Below are 19,378 nucleotides of genomic sequence, written 5' to 3'. Positions count from 1 at the left end.
AGTCAACATGAACCTTTCAAGAGCCAACATTTCTGTTAAAATTTTTTAACCTATTTATTATTTTTTAAAAAATAAGTCTATTTGAAAGTGAAAGGAAAACTGTGAAAATAAGTAGTTAAGACCAACCATCTGGAGAGGGGCCCCAAAGAGGAGCCCAATGGAGTCCTCCAGAGAGTGGTTTTTATAGTCCAGGCTCCACCCATAGCCCCTCCCCTTTGCACTGATTGCTTGATGGCGCACACATGCACCACCCTAGCTCTTTCCATTGGTTGAGTGGGCACCTAGGGCATTATGCAAACAAGAAACATTTGTAGCCAGGCACCAGCGGCTCACACTAGTCATCCTAGCTACTCAGGAGGCTGAGATCTGAGGATCTTGGTTCAAAGCCAGCCTGGGCAGGAAAGTCCGTGAAACTCTTATCTCCAATAAACCACTAGAAAACTGAAAATGGCACTGTAGCTCAAGAGGCAGAGCCCTAGCCTCGTACTGAAGAGCTGAGGGACAGCGCCCAGGCCCAGAGTTCAAGCCCCACAACCGACAAAAATGAAAATGAATAACCAGAAACAAAAACAAGAAGCATTTGTGTGGGAGCTCATATTGTAAGAAGAAGAAGTAATTGAGCAGGAGCCCCAGACACTATGGGAAGCAGAATCTCCACGTCGGGTGGGACGCATGTTATCTGTCACCTGCACCGTCTACCACTTTTCCCCCTCTATCTAACAGTTCCCCCTTCTTTCCTTCACTTACCTCTCTTGGATGGAAACCCTAACTGCTATTAGGAAACAGGGGTGATGACCTTTCCGTGAAAGGCAGAATGGGGTACAGCAATCTGGGATCCTACAGGAAGGGTCTTTTAGACAGGCATTGGTTTATGTGTTCATTCCCTTAACCTTAAATGTTCTGATTAAAACCAGGCTTCATCCTTCAGCTGAACAAGCAAAAGCAGAAGCAAAGATATCCACTCCATAAAGTCCCAAAGCTGTTGGTTTGGCTTGGCCTGTTGTGGTTTTGTCTGGTTGAGGTGTGGAGGGTGCAAAGGGATTTCTTTTTCTTGTCTGCTTCCTAATCACGTCCTCACTTCCTTTTTTTAATCAGTTATGGGCAACAGACCTCAGCCTCACTTACAGTGACCAGTTGGCTCTGACACAGCTCACTCTGTACCTGACAAATGGCAACCTGGATTGCAATTTGGGCACCTTCGAAGTGCCCTGCTCAATCCCGAAAGACAAGGGAAAACTGGAGTCCAATCCCCTTCTGTCAACACTGGTAAGCAACAGATACTTCCTGACTGTTCTGAATTTTCCTGATTGTTCTGCAGTGCTCAGCCACCACATGCTTGTTAGGTTTTTAAAAAGAAATAGCCGAGTAAGAACAGCAGCACCTCGGTTCGAATCCGAGTCACGGCACCATTTATGTTAGGTTTTTAAAAAGAGTTGGCCGAGTAAGAACAGCACCACGCACGTGGTATTCAGGTAAGGGGTAGGTTTATTCAGTAGACCTGCTGGGACCAGGCAAGATTGGCATTCCACGCGGCTGGTGGAGCGTCTGGCCCCGGGTTAGGCTTTATATAGGGTAGGGGGCGGGGGAAAGGTGTGTCCAGGTAAAGGGAAGTGGGATCAGGTGGGAGAAAGGTGTGGCCACATCAGATTAAGATGTGACCTCAGCGGATGCAGGTGTGACCTCTTCCAGGTGTCCCAGTTGCCTAGGTAACGCAGGTACTGGGCGAGGTCTGTTCGCCGTCCAGGAATGGGCCTTTACAATGCTGAGCTCAGTCTGTTTGCCAGGCTCTTGAATAGAAGAAGAAGAAAAAAAAATGAAACCGGGTTTTTAGGCTCCAGGCCCAAAGTCCAAGAGTCCCACAATAGGTCTGGCCACTCACCCTCAAATGCAAAAAAAAAAAAAAAAGACATAGTGGAAGGCAGGAAGGAGGCCATAGGAGGACAGCACTCAGTACTTCTTCCACCATCTTCAGGAGTTCAGGTATTGACTTAGGTTAAATAGGGAGAACTTAGAGAAAGGGTGAGAAAGGTATGCAGAGTAAATAGGCCCAAGTCACCAGTATGGCCTAGTTGGCCATTAGTTCAGTCTCTTATCTCTGGAGGAGTTCTAGAGAATTAATTTATCATTTCACCACTAGAACAGAACAGGAACCAGCTACCTAACAAATGGTCTCCTGAGTTCTGAGCTGTTTCCTTTCAGATAATAAGAAGATGATATTGTCTGTTTGAGGTGCAGTTTGCCTTCTGTCACAGGATACTTATTGGTGAATCCTATTCTTCCAAAAGCCCAAGGATTACAAAGGGACTGCACAGAGGATAACTCAAATCCAAGGGCACAGGGATAAAATGGGGAATAGGGCAGAGTGTCCATCAGCTTTTAATTTATAAGGGCAACAAAAAACATGTTTTAGGCTGCTGCTTACAAACACTAGGCAAGTCACAGAACTGCTCTGAAACTAGTTCCAGACATGTGAAGGTCTTGGCCAAAGGAGAGGGAAGAGGTCCTCCAGGAGGAAGAGGAAGCAGTATGTGGAAGTGCCAGGTTTCTCTTTGGGTCCTCCCTTCTCCACTGGCCAAGTCTTTTTGCTTATTCCCATGCGGAAGTAAATGTAAATGGCTTCCTTGACTCTCTTTCTGACAGTCACCATATTTTTCTAGCCCCAAGTGCTTTGAGTTTCAGACTTCTAGATCCAATATTCTACAGAATTCCCCTGCTTGAAGTTGTCATGGGGAACTACTCAAATCTACCTTTCTGGCCCCTATGCTTGCCTTGTGGGAGATCAGGCCAGTGTCTGATAAGATATACCTTAGCCCATTCTCAGTGGGCAGCTGGTCACACAGATTCTAGCTGAGGTTTCCCCTCCGTCCAGGAAGATCTGTCTTCATTTCTGCTTCCATCACCCTCACACTAGTATTCTCATAGCTCCTGGGTATGACCCCCTGCCTCCTGCCTCCCCTTCAGCCTAAATAAACACTGCAGTCAAGACCATCAGGCCAAAAGCAAATCTATGCTGTTCCCCTCCTTGGGATTTCTATGCTGGCTCCATTCACCGTCAGGAAACACCCAACTTTCCATCTTGATCAAGGATGCCTCTAGTGATCTGCCTCATTCTGCAGCCACAGCCTCCCTTTCAGTCACTGGTCCTGTGCCAAGTGTGACTGGGACCAGACATTCTAGGCCCCTGGGTTAGAAAGGCTAAGTCTCTGGGAAGGTGGGTGCTTGGTCAAACAAGGTGGTCATGGAGAGAAAGAACAAAGGTCAAGAGGACCAGATGGCCCTTGGAGCAAGTGAATTGGGTTCTCTGCCACATTGTTCTGATGGCAGACAAAGGGCTTCTGCTGCTGCCTTCTACAATAGTAGGTTATGTTCCCTTTTGTGTGTGTGTGTGTGTGTGTGTGTGTGTGTGTGTGTGTGTGTGTACTAGAACTGGGGCTTGAACTCAGGAACTAATAACCTCTTACTTGGCTTTTTTTCACTCAAGGCTGGCACTCTACCACTTGAGCTACAACTCCACTTTTGGCTTTTTGCTAGTTAATTGGAGATAATAGTCTCACAGACTTTTTGTCTTGCTGAGGGTAGCTTTGAACTATGATCAGATCTCAGCCTCCTCAGTACATAGGATTACAGGTGTGATCCACTGGTGGCTGGTCTGTGAACCCTTTCTGCAAAGAAGTTCTACTTGAAATCCAAATATATTAGAGATAAAAGAGGACACATTCTAATATTCTACACACATTTTTCCAGAGAGTTTTCTCCAGCCTCTACTGGGCCTTTCCAGGACCCTGGAGGGTCCTGGGTTTAAAGGGCCTGTTTGACAAGGTCTCCACAGTCCTCCAACAGAGGGTACCTGATGCCTTGTATGTTCATGCAGCTACTTTGCTTACCTCTTCCTCAATCCAGTTGTCCTGTGAGGCACCAGGTAGGATGTGGCTCATGGGATCCCCTCCATTTCTGTTTATTGAGGAGCAGAGTTAGACTGGGCAGAAGAAACAGACTTCTTTTAATCAACCCCAGGACATTGCTGAGAATCTCCCAGGACCATCTCTACCTGTGGCCCCTATCTTCATCCACAGGATCTGCAGGAGCCTAGGTTCAATGCTGGAGGAAGAGACAGCAGTAAAGTTTGAAGCCTCATGGCTAAGAAACCAGCTGCATGTCCTGTCTTAAGGGGACCTGGAAGCTGACTTAGCATTCAGCATAAGCCTTGTAAAGATAATCTGCTGCATTCACATGCAGACTTTTAGAAAGCCCTCTCAGAAGCAGTGCTTGGAATTAGAAGCACTCTCCCATTCACCTCATCTTGCTTCTGGGTTTCATTCCTAGCTATAGGCCACATACAGGACATCTCCGGTGATCAAGAATGTTTAAACAGGAAGTGGAGCTGTGGCTCAAGTGGTCGAGCGCTTGCCTTGAGCTGAAGAGTGCAGGGATAGTGCCCAGGCCCAGAGTTCAAGCCCCACAACCAACCAAAAAAAAAAAAAAAAAAAAGATACGTTTAAACAGCTGGGTGCTGGTGGCTCACACCCATAATCTTAGCTACTCAGGAGTCTGAGATCTAAAGATCCCAGTTTGAAGCCTGTCCAGGCAGAAAAAATCTGTGAGACTCTTATCTCCAATTAATCACCAAAAAGCCAGAAGTGGATCTGGGGCTGAAGTGGTAGAGCTGCAACATGGAGCAAAAAGCTAAGGGTCAGTACCCAGGGCCTGAGTTCAAGCCCTAGTATCCGCACAAAAATAGATAAGTAAATAGTGTTCTGCCACAATTAACATAAAGCATCACCTTTTTCTATCATTTTTACTCTTCCCCACTTCCTGGACCCTCCAACCCATGGCTGGTGAGTGGCCAAAAGGAACATCTTTGCTAACACCTTAAAACAACCCCCATTTAATCCCCATTTTAACAGACCATGATCTGTAATGAATGATTAAGTAAAACCTTTTGTGTTAAATTATGATTTTAATAATGATTCCGTCTCCTGTAATTTATTACAAATTCTCAAATGCTTCGGGTTTGATTTTGATAGAATGCAACAACAACAGAGTTTATGCGATGACTTTATTTTTAGAACTCCTTCTTTTGAAGACGCACAACCCCCCCCCCCCAACTGCTGCTACTGTAATTATGTACAAAACCGATCACTCATTAGAGTTAGGATACATTATCTTCTAGACAGATGAGGCTAAATAAGCAACACATTAATAATTCAGAGAGCAGTTCATTATGCATGTGGATGCCTGCTTCGTAACTGAAATAAGAACCTCATCAACCTCTGCCAACCCTTAAACAATAGTTCTGTGTTATTGCAGCCACATTCCAGTTTACGCTTGTTAAACTGCTACTTGGATTATTTTATCAAACATTCATTTATTTGTTGTCCCTTACTGCCGAGAACAGATTTTGGAAGCTCCTTTTTTAAGTTAATGATTTGAGCAATGGGTGTTATTAATTCTCAGAATATTATAAACATGATTAATTTTCAGGCAGAGATTTATTACATAAGGATTTCAACTATGTCAACTGAAATGCATCACTGTCAAAACAAGTATCATGGCGAAAATAGAATATGCTCCACACTTCAAGTGCTGGTGCTCAGAACTAAATCAATTTAAATTGTGGCTGAAGCAAAATTATATTCTCCAGTGAAAAGGAGTATTTCCAGCTTCCTTTATTTAGCTTGAAGCATTCTTGTTAGATTGTGATTTAGAAAGGTAGTTTAATAAGACTAGACTTCTACCAGTGTTTTGTGTTTTATTTCTTCCTGTTTTAGTGGGGAAAGCTCACTCCTGAAACTTCTGCACATTCCAGATGTGGCCAGGGGGGGATCTGGACTGAAGAGCACTGGTCTGGGTGTCATAGATCATGGATTCTGGTTCCTTTGTAAAATACAAAGGAGGACAAAATGATCTCCTAAGCCATTTGATTTTTATGGGGCTGGAGGAACAGGGCTCTCTGCACCAGGCCTGGCCAGGCAGCTTCATGTATTGAGGAAGGCTAAGGGTTAGAACACCTCCAGTGATGGACACAGGAAAGGCCCATGCTTCCACACTGCAGCTTCTCTCAAGAAGTCTTTTATTGCTGGGTGTCGGTGGCTCATGCCCATAAGTCTAGATACAGAGGAGACTGAGACCTGAGGATTGAGGTTAGAAGCCAATCTATGCAGGAAAGTCTATCAGACTTGTATTGCCAATTAACCAGCAAAAATCTGGAAGTGAGGGTGTGGCTCAAGTGGTAGAGTGCCAGCCTCCCGTAAAATAGCTAAAGGACAGCAGTCAGGCCCTGAGATCAAGAGTAGTACTGGCACTCATGTGTGCGTGGGCACACGCGTGTGCATGTAAATGCACACACACACACACACATACCATCCCCTGTTATCACTGATTTTTGCTGAAATTTTTAGAAGGAATAATCTTGTGATAACAGCTCCTACCCTAAGTTTTCATCAGCTCATCACCTGACCCCTGACCTCTACCAATTAATAATGGTTCAGGAAGAATCAACTCGAAACTGAGCTCTGGTGGCTCACACCTATAATCCTAGCTACTCAGGAGGTGAAAATCTGAGGATTAACATTTGAAGCCAGTCTGGGCAGGAAAGTCCACGTCCACGAGACTCTTTTCTCCAATTAACCACATACACACACACACACACACACACACATCAACCCTAGAAGTAGAGGTGTGTGATTCAACTAGTAGGGCACCAGACTTGAGTCGAAAAGCTAAGGGACAGCACCTAGACCCTGAATTCAAGTCCCACTGTGGTACTAATAGATACATAAATAAATAATAAAAAAGCATGAGTAGACATGGAGCAGTTTCCTAAATAAAAGCATCTCCTATATTTGACATTTATTTATAGCAAACAGCAAACTTGGACCAAGAACCATATTTGCTAAAAGTGTTTACATGCCCAGTAATACACATGATATATACACTTTAGCTCTTCAAAATCAAGTTTTTTAAGAGAAAAAATATATTTACATGATTCAAAAGACAAATTATTTCTTTAAATTTTTATTTATTTATTTATTTTTGCCAGGCACTGGTGGCTCACACCTGTAAATCCTAGCTACTCAGGGGGCTGAGATCTGAGGATCCCGGTTCAAAGCCAGCCCAGGCAGGAAAGTCTGTGAGACTCTTCTCTCTAATAAACCACCAGAAAACCGGAAGTGGCGCTATGGCTTAAGTGGTCGAGCTCTAGCCTTAAGCTGAAGAGCTGAGGGACAGCGCCCAGGCCCAGAGTTTAAGTCCCACAACCGAAAAAAAATTATTTTTTATTGTTGTTATAAAAGAGATGTACAGAGGGATTACAGTTACATAAATCAGGTAAAGTACCTTTGCTTTTGGACAGTGTCACCCCTTCTTTCACTCTCCCAGTTTTTCCCTCCTGTACATACCCACAAGTTATATAGTTCATTTTGAACATAGTATCGAGTGAGTACCACTGCTGCATCATCCACCCAAAGACAAATTCTTCTGAGCTAGATCTAAAATACACCAGGACATGATAAATTATACAGGACTCTAGGCGTAGTGAGACCAAAAGACAATACTCTTAGAGGACAAATACAAGGTGCAATGCCTCTGTGCATCTGATTACAAAATAATATTTATTGAATTGCAAAAAGATGAGTCCTTTTGATTAGGGCCCAGTTCCCACCACACCTGAAACAGTGTGCCAAGCAAACACACAAAGAGAAGATACCTCTTCCCCTTCTATATTCAAAATGCAGCCGAGAATACACACACATAGTTCCAATCTTTTTTCTTTGGAGAGCTTTCAATACCAGTTCCCAAAGAACACTGTTGTTTCCTTTTACCCACAATATATTCCATTGTATGCATGTGCCGTAATATATTCATCTTTTCCTCTATGGTAGATTTTTGGCTCCTTTCCATTTTTCATATTATGAACTGCTATAGTGAATAACTTTGTGTATGCATCATTGTGTGCTCAGTTTAGGTTTATCTGAAAATATATTCCAAAAAGTAGAATTGTTGGATCAAAGGAAGGACTGCATAATTTTAATACATATTTTCAAATTGTGGATTTGTTTTCTTGGCAGTACTGGGCTTTGAACTCAGAGCCTTACACATGCCAGATAGGTGCTTTCCATTGAGCCACGCTTCTAGACCTTCGTTACACTGGTTATCTTTGAGATAGAGTCTCACATCCTGCTCAGGCACCGTAGGGCTGTGATCTACCTTTTGGGAGGCTTTTGAGTATAGCTGAGATATCAAACTCTGTCAGCATGCCAGCTCTTGGGTGAGGAGGGATCTCAAGAATGTTTCTAATCAGGCTTGCTTCAAACCTTGATCCTCCTATTCTGAGCCTCCCAAATAGCTAAGATTAGAGGCTATGATTTTTTTTTTTGATCTTTGGCAAAGTTAACTGGCCACATAATACCAGAAAAGAGTGGATTATACAATATAATGTTTTCGTAATGGTGTTTATCATTTATTCAATGAATAATGCTTTAAGTTGACATGAATTTATTTTATTCTAAAATGTAGACAAGGATTTTTATACCTATTTTACAGAATAGGAAACTGAAACTAAGGAAAATTGTTGGCTGCCCAAAATTATAAAGTGAACAAATAGCAAAGCACAGGTATTCCTTCCTTCCTTCCTTCCTTCCTTTCTTCCTTCCTTTCTTTCTTTCTTTTTTATTTTTGTCAGTCATGGGGCTTGAACTCGGCCTGGGCACTGTCACTCAGCTCTTCAGCTCAAGGTGAGCGCTCTACCACTTGAGCCACAGTACCACTTCAGGTTTTCTGGTGGTTTATTAGAGCTAAGAGTCTCTTGGACTTTCCTACCCAGGCTGGCTTTGAACTGTGATCCTCAGATCTAAGCCTCCTGAATAGCTAGGATTACAGGTGCGAGCCACCTGTGCCCCGCCAGATATTCCTTTTTGATAAAAGGCTTATTTGGTTCATTGATAACTTGTTATTTTAAATAACTGAGAGAACATGTTTAGTTCAATAGGTGATAATAGCTAACGTTTACTACATGCTTTCTATGTGCCTGATGCTGTTTTAATACTCATCGACTCCTAACCTCCATACTCCTAGCCCCTGTGTTATCAGGCTGAATAAAAGAGAATCATAGACAAAGGGTTTTCTTGTAGGCACTGTGGAGTTGGTTATGTCTTTCTTTAAAAAGCATGTGTATTTGTAGGTTTGTCTTTATTGCCATACTGTAATATACTTATCAAGTGCTTATTATATGTACCAAGAATCTCACCAAGCCTCGGGAAAGATTTTTAATAAAATCCCTGACCAGGAGGAGTTGCAAAGGAGATATGGAAGAGATGTAGATATTAAAATAGACATATCAACCAATTGCCAGTGGCTCACACCTGTCATCCTAGCTACTCAGGAGGCTGAGATCTAACAATTTCGGTTTAAAGCCAGCCCAGGTAGGAAAACTTTATGAGATTCTTATCTCCAATTAAACACCAAAAAGCCATAAATGGAACTGTAGCTCAAGTGGCAGAGTATAGCCTTGACAAAAAAGGAAGGTCAAGGGCAGTACTCTGGCCCTGAATTTAACCTCCAAGGTGGGCAACCCACCTACCCCCAAAAAATACAAAGAAAAAAATCACAGGCCTCCTATCGGTTCCTTTGAGTGGCAGGTTCTCCACCTACTGCCAGAGCCTTAGGCAGAAGATAACTATGGATGGACAAGTACAGGTGACATTTGGCTCAGCCTTACAGAGTAGGGCTGTCCCTAAGTGGTAAGAAAAGAAGACCTCCAGCAAAAGGGACAGAAACTAAAGAGAAACTGTGGCCTCTTCAGTGTGAAACATGAACACAGAACCCGAGAAGAAAAACCTGAGTGGGGAGATCCGAGGGGTTGGGATGGTGCACTGGGCAAGTTTGAGAGGATCTTCCACCAAACAAGACTCTAGAGGTCATCCTGAATGAAAAGAGGGGGACACTGAAAACTTCTGTGGTGGAGAATAGTCTTAACCAACTTGGATTTGGGGAAAACAATCTGGGGACAACACTTCATAATCTTACAAGATGAGGGATAGGGTAAGGAGAGAGAATGTGTCACCAGTGAAAGTTAGAACAGCTTGAGAAAGCACATTTATTGAAATTTCTAAGTCTTTTCCAAGGAAACAGCAACAAGAAATAGTAGCTACCATTTATCAAGTTCCAAGCATGATGCTAGTTAATTATCAAATGTCAGAGAAGCTAAGTGACATTTAAGACCACACAGATGGGCAATGACCAGCCAGATGTTGAACTGTGGTCTTCCTGATTCTGTATAATCACTACAGAAGTCCTTGTATCCTTAGGCCATCGAAGTCTAGTCTGGGATGGCAATTGTAACAGAAAAGAAGTGGCTGATAGATATACCAACTACCCTGACTCTTCTTTCAGATTCCTTATGAATTATAAGCTTAGGTCTTAGATCAACAGAGAAGTAGAGACCTCAAGGCATCCTGTACTGCAGGATGTACTGCAGGACAGTGAGCTCTTATGCTGGCATTTGTGGCCTCCATCCACAGCACCGAAGGGGGACCCTGCTACTGGGTGCCTGCCTGGCCTCTCTTGCTAACCGGGACTTGATCTATGCTTTACTTATCTACTATGGCAGCAGAAGACAAGTTTAGAGAACAAAAATAACCTTGGAATTATCTTGTGAATTCATGGCAATTACCATGTAATTACATGCTCAGTTGCTACACGGAATTCCAAAGTATTTACAGTTCACCCCAAGTGCCAAGGCTCAGGCTTCTGGGACAGGAGCATCACATGGTGGGTTAGGCAGAGCTGACGGTCATACCCCTCCAGACTCTCTAGCCAGACATCCAGAGCTTCTCCTAACTGCTTCTAGTCACTCTAACTAGTCACACTGTCCTTTTGGTCTCAAGGCCTAGAGGGACTGTCCTGCTTTGTCATTCCCTGGGCTTGGTGTGATGCTTTGAAACTTACCTGTTTCTACCCCAAAGCACATATCCACAGACAATCCCTAAGCTCTCATAGCTTTGAAGCCTCTTAAGTCAGAAGGAAGGACTTAGCCAGGAACCCTGTGGCTCATGGCTATAATCATAGCTATCCTGGAGGCTGAGATCTGAGGATCCACATTAAAAGCCAGTCTGGGCCAGGCCCAGAGATCAAGCCCCACAACCAACAACAACAACAACAAAAAGCCATTCTGGCAGGAAAATCCATGGGACTCTTCTCTCAATTAACCACCAAAAAGCTGAAAGTGAGGCTGTGGCTCAAGTGCTAGAGCACCAGCAGAAAAAGCTAAGGGACAGTGCCTGGGACTTGAGTTCCAATCCCCAGTACTGGTACACACACATGCGTGCACACACACACACACACACACACAAATTTAAAAAAGAGGAAGGGCTCTCCACCTAATTGGTTTTATTTATTCACAGACTCTGAAGGTCTGTGCTATGTGAACATCGTGCCTAGGTTCCTGGAGATTCAGAAAGAGAGCAGGGGCTGACCCCAGAAAATCCCTAGTCATATGGGGAGACGATCAGGGGAACAACTCAGGATAGGATGGAAACAGTTTAGGGTTGCACAACATAGAAGGGTCAAGGAGATTTTCTTCTGTTTAGAAATAAATCCTTAAGGAGAAGGTCAGGAGAAAGAGGTTGGTCAGTGGTATTAAGTTACAATGAGACAGGAAGGAGCAAGAGGCGGTGGCACTGTTTACAGGGTGACACAGGAGACAGGAATGTATTTTATCCCTCAAAAAGCCAGAAATAAAGTAAGTCTTTGCCATAAATAAGTGATAAATGTTTGAGGCAATTAATACTTTTAATTTGGTTTACACATCATGCAATGTGCACATATTTAAACATTACACAGTATACAACATATCCTGTTAGTATGTACAGCTTTATGGTTTTTGTTTGTTTCTATATGCCAGTAATGGGGCTTGAACTCAGAACCTGGGTAATATCCCTTAACTTTTCTTCCTTTTCTTTTGGGAGGGGGGGCCCCCGGTTGTGGGGCCTGAACTCTGGGCCTGGGCGCTGTCCCTCAGCTCTGCAGCTCAAGGCTAGCTCTCTACCACTTGAGCCACAGCACCACTTCTGGCTTTTTTCTTTTTGCTTATGTGGTGCTGAGGAATCGAACCCAGGGCCTCATGCATGCAAGGCAAGCGCTCTACCACTGAGCCACCTTCCCAACCCGGTTTTTCTTCCTTTTGTTTTGCCAGTCCTAGGGCTTGAACTCGGGGCTTGGGCACTGTCCCTGAGCTCCTTTTGCTCAAGGCTAGCACTCTACCACTTGAGCCATAGTGTCATTTCCAGCTTTTTCTATTTATGTGGTACTGAGGAATTGAACCCAGGGCTTGCTAGGCAAGCATTCCCAGCCAATTCTCCTTTTTTTGCTCAAGGCTAGTGCTCTACCACTTGAGCCACAGCTCCACTTCCAGCTTTTTGGTGGTTAATTGGAGATAAGAGCCTCATAAACTTTTCTGTCCAGGCTGGCTTTGAATGTCAATTGTTACATCTCCACCTCCTGAGTAGCTATGATTACAGGTGTGAGCCATGGGTACCTGGTCAGCTTTATTATTTTGTGTATCAGTTAAAAATAACACCACAGGGCTGGGAAGGTGGCTCAGTGGCAGAGCGCTTGCCTTGCATGCCTGAGGCCCTGGGTTTGATTTCTTAGCACCACATAAGTAAAAGGAAAAAAGCTGGAAGTGGTGCTGTGGCTCAAGTGGTAGAGCGCTAGCCTTGAGCTGCAGAGCTGAGGGACAGCGCCCAGGCCTAGAGTACAGGCCCCACGACCAGGCCCCCCAAAAAATAATAACACTACAATGGTTACAAATGGTTCAGTACTAATGGAGGTACACATCTCAAGATGCATTAGCCCCCTGGGGTTCTTTACGTTTCCATAGACACAGATTCTGACTGCCTGTGGGAAGAGCACCTTACAGTGGTCCCCAATAGGACCCTCAGATTCAGCATTTGATGAAAACACTGCATGTGGGGGAATTATGCCACAAAAGTGAGTCAAATGTGTGTGTGTGTGTGTGTGTGCATGTGTGTGTGTGTGTGTGTGTATGTGTGTGTGTATGTGACAGACAGACAGACAGACAGGCAGACAGACAGAGACAAGGAGAGAGAAATACAGATAGGGAAATGATGTCCATTATTTGCTGTCACTTAGCCCCAGCTCCCTGAAGACCTCAGAGACAGAACCTGAAATTTCACTGCAGGTTAATGTCAAGATGCTAGCATCTCCCGCAGCCAGCCTCACCTCCTCTGCCTTCTCTTAGTCTAAATCACTATGCAAGTCCAACCATCTAGTTTTCTAGCACCTGAAGATCCCCCAAAACTCCAGGTCTTGACTAAGAACCTTTATTTCAAATATCCTAGCATTGTCCATAGACCTATCTGCAGTTCTTCAAATTTCTAGCTATCCCAGGAGAAACAGCTGATTGTCAAAGGTAAATATCATACACAACAAATGGCAGGCTACAACGTCATTAGGATCCAATACTTCATTTTATGCGCAATGTTTTTTTAGGAAATAGATGAGTAAAATTCTTTGGGCCTACTGTAACCAATCTCTTTGGGATAGTGCTCACTAATGGGTAAAGCAAGAATAGCAGTTTCCTAAACAAAGAAAGCAGGTTGCATTAAAGTTCTAAAGCTATCTACCTCAAGAATGTGGGCTACGTTTAGTGCCTTGTTTCCAAAAAAGTATAGTAGGGAAAGGGGAAAACATATCATTAATATCATCAATACCTCAATATCATCAATACCAAGTCATGTCACAATCCTTGATGTCAACTCTTACAATAACAAAATACTTATGGTAATTAACCTATATAACAAATAACAACCTCATTTGTTTCACTCACGGTTTTGGAGATTCTAACTGGTAACCAAATGACTCAATTACTTTGAGCCTTTTGTGGAAGTGATGGGTATCCATACCAGGGAGCATGTAGCAGAGCAAAACCATCATTAGCCAGGAGACAGAGGTCTAGGCTCCATCATTCCCTTCCAGGTCATACAGCCAGTGACCTGATAACTTCCACGAAGTCCCCTCTTTACATATTCCCCTCATAAGGAACCTCCTACAGGTTCTATTTAGTGAGGATCAACCAACACAGGGACCTTTAAGAGACATCCAACATCCAAGATTCTAAAATAGCACAGACCTTTGATGAAAATGGCAGATTGGCTATGTGGTCTTCTCGCAAACATGAGAAAATCAGTCCCTCAAAGCAAGGGACGTTTCACAAAATTCCTGACCAGTACTCCTCAAACTTGTCATTTGTAGCTTATACCTGTAATCCTAGCTACTTGGGAGGCTGAGGTCTAAGGATCTCAGTTTGAAGCCAGCCCAGGCAGGAAAGTTTATGAGACTCTTATCTCCAATTAACCAATATAAAACTGGAAGTAGAGCCAGGGCTCAAGTGATAGAGCACTGGCCTTGAACAAAAAAGCTTAAGGACAATGCCTAGGCCCTGAGTTCAAGCCCCAGGATGAACCCCCTCAAAAAATTGTCAAGATCACCAAAAATAGGGAAGTCTGAGAAACTGTCACAGCCCAGAGGAAACTAAGGCACTGAGATGAAATTCTAGAACACAAAAGGAGACCTGGAAAATATTAATGAGATGAAATCTAAATGAAGTGTGAACTTACTATAATACAGCAGTTTGGTTCCACAGCTCAGTCAAATGTTAAAGAAAGGGCAAGCTGAAAGGTTATGGTGAAGTAAGGATATGAGTCCACCAGCAGTCCTCTGGCTCTTCAATAAACTCATAATTTGGCCTTTTAAGTGGTGGCTTCTGTTTCTCACAACTGAGTTTCCTTACTACAATGGGAACTCTCATTATTATCTCTGTAACTGTTCTGCTAATCTATAACTATCCTAAAGTTAGAAGCTTATTTAATGGGTGGCTCACAATTATAATTGTCACTACTCAGAAAGCTAAAATCTGAGGATCCTGATTTGAAGCCAAACCAGGCAGGCAAATCCAAGAGATCTGTACATCTTAGTAATCAGTAAAAAGCTGAGAGAGGAGGTATGACTCAAGTGGTAGGAAGCTAGTTTTGAATGAAAAGGCTACAGAAAAGCACAAAGCTCTTAGCCGAAGCCCCCAGTACCAGCGCGCACGCGCACACACACACACACACACACACACACACACACACACACACACAACCTTAGTTAAATGTTTTTCTCTAACTTTCAGTTTGATCTTTTCCAGTCATTGGCAACCAGTCGTTACGCAGTGATGACCACCCAGCTGAAGCACAGCAATCTCTCGCTAGTTTTCTACTATGTGTTTTTTCAGATGTGTAAGGCCCATGGCATTGGCTATGACCTTGAGGTATGAAGGGCTGAACTAACTGCAGACCTGTGGGTGATGTTGGAAGCTAACAATGTGTGTCCCTTCAAGCAGATATTCTTGAAGACTAGTTTGATGTGTATGTAGAGAAAGGCGGAGCCTGTGTGGGGAGAGGGGAGAGAGGCAGCTCTATCATAGGGGGTAGTACTCAGCTCACCCCCACAATCCTCGCTCCAGATTTCCACACCTGCCTTCGTAAAGCACAAGTCTTGCTCGTAACTAGATTTTTGAGGTATTTGGGAATCCTTTTCTTGATTCTGAAGCACACCTTGAGTTTCCTAACCCTTGTAAAGTGGCATGCCAATGAATTTCCTTGGGCTGGGCATGATGGTACATGACTATAACCCCAGCTACTGTGGTTTCTCCAGAATATCCCCACTTTGGTCTCTGTGCACTTTGGTCTCTAACCTCATGTTGTTGCTTGGAAAGAGGACATTGCATCTCCTTCCTAAACCACAGCCTCCATTTTATGTCTAGAGACTCTGGAGAAACAATTCTTTATTTTTCCCCTTGGACCCAGATTTTCAAACCTCTGCTATGCAAGGCTGACCTAAGATCCTGAGCGACTCCATGAGCACTTCCTTGTGGAAGACCCAATCCCACATCACGTCAAACCTATTAAAATAAATTCACCTCCCACATCAAATATAATGTATATATAATGGCATAATAATTGAGCAGTTGCCAGTTGATTGAATGTTTTGATTCGTAGGGATTCCATCCAGTATCTGTTCATTTCAGTTTTCATTCTGGAGAACCAGTACAATTTCAAGAGTCAGATATTTTTAGAGGCCCTTGAAAAGAATTTAAAGCGTAAGCTGGGATAGACTGACAGAATGGCAGGGTGACGCCTGCCAACCCTCACCACGCTTCCAGAGCACGGTTGCATGAAACTTTTTGGTTAGACTGATTTGTGCTGGTTACAAATGTATATAAAATGGAGTTTGTATTTTCTTTGAAAATTACATTAAATTTGATAAAACACAGGAAAGAATGAAAAGGCCAGATTGAACCAATTCACCCGAAGTTAGTTGTTGAATCTGCGACACACAATCCTTTTGGAACTAAATTGCTTTTAGTCCCAAACCAATCAGACTGAAACACTTCCACTGTACCACAAGGTGGCTAAATCTAACTGCAGCATCATTTGAATCTATTTTCTACTAAAATATCAAGGTAGAATAAACTTTAAATAGGCATAGTTGGCAGTGAAAGTCTCGTGTCCAAAGGAAATATGCTGTCTTACTTTCTGTTGCCTGAAATCATTTTTTTGGAGATTTATTCTTGGGCTAAAAGCTTTGAACTTGATTGAAGTTCTGTCTTTGTTTCTTGAGTTAACCAGAGCAGACTTTAGCTGGGAAATGAGATCACCCTGGCTCAGGGGAAGCAGGTGGATGGCATGGAGGAAGAAGGTCCACTGAGAACCAGGGTGCTTGGGGCTGGGAAGGTGGCTCAGTGGTAGAGCGCTTGCCTTGCATGCCTGAGGCCCTGGGTTCGATTCCTCAGCATCACATAAGCAAAAAAAAAAGAAAGAAAAAAGCCAGAAGTGGCGCTGTGGCTCAAGTGGTAGAGCGCTAGCCTTGAGCTGAAGAGCTGAGGGACAGTGCCCAGGCCCAGAGTTCAGGCCCCACAACTGGACCAAAAAAAAAGAACCAGGGTGCTCAATACAGGAAAGGCAGGCAGACAGGCACCAAATACATAACCGGCAGTGCTTCACAGACTCACCTCCAGGCGCTGTGCCAAACAGTTTATAAAGGTAAAAGGAGGGAATGAGGGAGAAAAAGAAACGTGGATTGGGGGGCAATAAAATAATGCAAAATAATGGAACACAAAGAAGAAAAGGATATCAAAAGCAGTGAGAAGGGATGCGATCCAGAGACTGGAAGGCTTCATTTTGTACAAGAAGTTGGGGTAATCAGAGAGGGGCAGAAACAAAGATAGAGACAGAGACAGAAAGAGAGGAAGGAAGAGGAGGAAAAGGAGAAAAAAGAGGAGGAAGAGGAGAAAGAAAGAGGTCATAGAAATCTGAAATGAGGGCTGGGAAGGTGGCTCAGTGGTAGAGCGCTTGCCTTGCATGCATGAGGCCCTGAGTTTGATTCCTCAGCACCACATAAGCAGAAAAAGCCAGAAGTGGCGCTGTGGCTCAAGTAGTACAGTGCTAGCCTTGAGCTGAAGAGCTGAGGGACAGCGCCCAGGCCCAGAGTTCAGGCCCCATGACCGACAAAAAAAAAATCTGAAGTTAGGAAGTCCTATGACCCCATAGAGATTCTCCAGCAATAGTGTTGCCTTATTTTTCCTGAGATTTGTTGTAATATTTTTAAAACCTGGAATCCATGTCTGATGAGGAACGTCTTGGTTTTTAACTGCCCTTTCTTGAGAAGGCAGATGATAAAACATTTATTCAGTACCTACTGTGTACTGGCAATGACTCATTTGTTCCTCATGCTGTGCGGTAAGGAAGTGTTATTTCTAGCGTATCAATATGAAGATTTCCCAAGGCCACACAGCTAGCGATATTATGGAACTGACATTTGAACTTCACTATGAGGTGAGACATGTTTCTTTCTCTTACATCAAAGTATCCCTATATACCTCTGCCTCTTGAGGACTCTCTCATTAATTGAATATGATCTCTGACCCAGTCCAAGAGTTCTAGGATTCCTTTAAAGTGAATATTCTGCCTACACGTCCCTTACATGTTCTTCAGTTGGAAAAGCACCAAACTTTTTTTTCCTGGCCACTGAGAATTCTCTACCTTACAGAAGAGGAAGAGATAGGCTTAACAATTAGTTTCCCACTAATAGATGGTGTCTCATGCCTATAATCTTAACTACCCAGGACTCTGAGATCTGAAGATTTCGATTCAAAACCAGGCCAGGCAAGAAAGTCCGTGACGCTCTAATCAAGCACCAAAAAGTTGACAGTAGGGCTGTGGCTCAAGTGGTAGAATACCAGTCTTAAGTGAAAAAGCTAAGGGATAGAATCCAGGCTGTAAGCTCAAGCCTCAGTACTAGCGCACACACACACACACACACACACACACACGCGCGTGCGCAACCCACAACCATTCACCTCTTTAAAATTTCATTGCCTTTGGGGTTATATTAAATCTAAAAGAGCAAATATTTACCTAAATTCCACTATATGCTCTGCTGCCTGTTGTCAATGGTTAAATTTAAAATGGGTGATTTTTCCAGCTAATAAAAGCAACATTAGCAATACATCACTCAGCAAAGAAAGCCCCCTCTATTGTTGTTATTTATTATTTTTCTTCCCATTATTATCATAGAATTTCAAACAATGTTTCCTGTCCAAAGTCGCAGGGGAAAGTGGAGGAGGGGAAACAGATCGGCCTGTGGCTGTTTTTCCTTAATGAATATTGGAAGGAAGTGTTGCTGAGTTTGTGAACAAGTTGGTGGATCTCAACCCTGGTATTTCCATAAAGCTACAGAATCCCCCCACTGGTTTCCTAATGAAATGAAGTTGTAATGAAAGCCATATGGAGGAAGGCATCATACTTCCTGCGTGCGACAGTGTGGGGCCGGGCTGGGCTGTTGAATGGCTCCACAACCACCAGCAATCATCCATTCTGATCAGGATGTCGCCATTGTGGGAAGCATTAGGGATGTTCACAAATACTCTGTCTCTCCTTCCAAATGCATAACAGAATGACACATCCTTAGCCCTCCCCCTAGAGTTAGGCATGGCCACGTAGCTTGGTCAGTAACATATGAGCAGAGTTGACATATGTTTTTCCTAGGCAGAACCTTTCAAATCCACATCCTTTTTCCTGCACTGGAAACTGGCTGAGACTGAGTATACCCTTTGGTCAGATCCCTGAGGTTAACAACAGTGATCAGAGACACTTGCCAACCCAAGGGAAATAGAGGATGCACTCTAATGCAGATTTATACTGTGGAAAACAACCAAGAACCTGGTTTTAAAAATTATCACAAGCCAATCACCAGTGGCTCATACCTGTAATCCTAGCTACTCAGGAGGTAGATCTGACGATGGTGTTCAAAGCCAGCT

The 19,378-nt window shown here is 43.5% G+C and overlaps 1 protein-coding gene across 1 annotated transcript in view; it reads left to right on the top strand.

Annotated features, from left to right (window-relative positions):
- Positions 1-19,378, top strand: part of Iqch (IQ motif containing H) — a 219,227-nt gene that overhangs the window by 184,280 nt on the left and 15,569 nt on the right. The window contains exon 16 of the mRNA XM_042687745.1: positions 1,096-1,266. Coding sequence (XP_042543679.1) covers positions 1,096-1,266 — 171 coding nt within the window. The remainder of the gene's footprint in view (positions 1-1,095; positions 1,267-19,378) is intronic.

Source organism: Dipodomys spectabilis, unplaced genomic scaffold (genome assembly GCF_019054845.1).
Source record: "Dipodomys spectabilis isolate Male_0828 unplaced genomic scaffold, ASM1905484v1 ptg000108l, whole genome shotgun sequence".
Taxonomy (NCBI): Eukaryota; Metazoa; Chordata; class Mammalia; order Rodentia; family Heteromyidae; genus Dipodomys; species Dipodomys spectabilis.
Note: the sequence above shows the minus strand (reverse complement) of the source record. Positions and strands in the feature narration are given on the sequence as shown.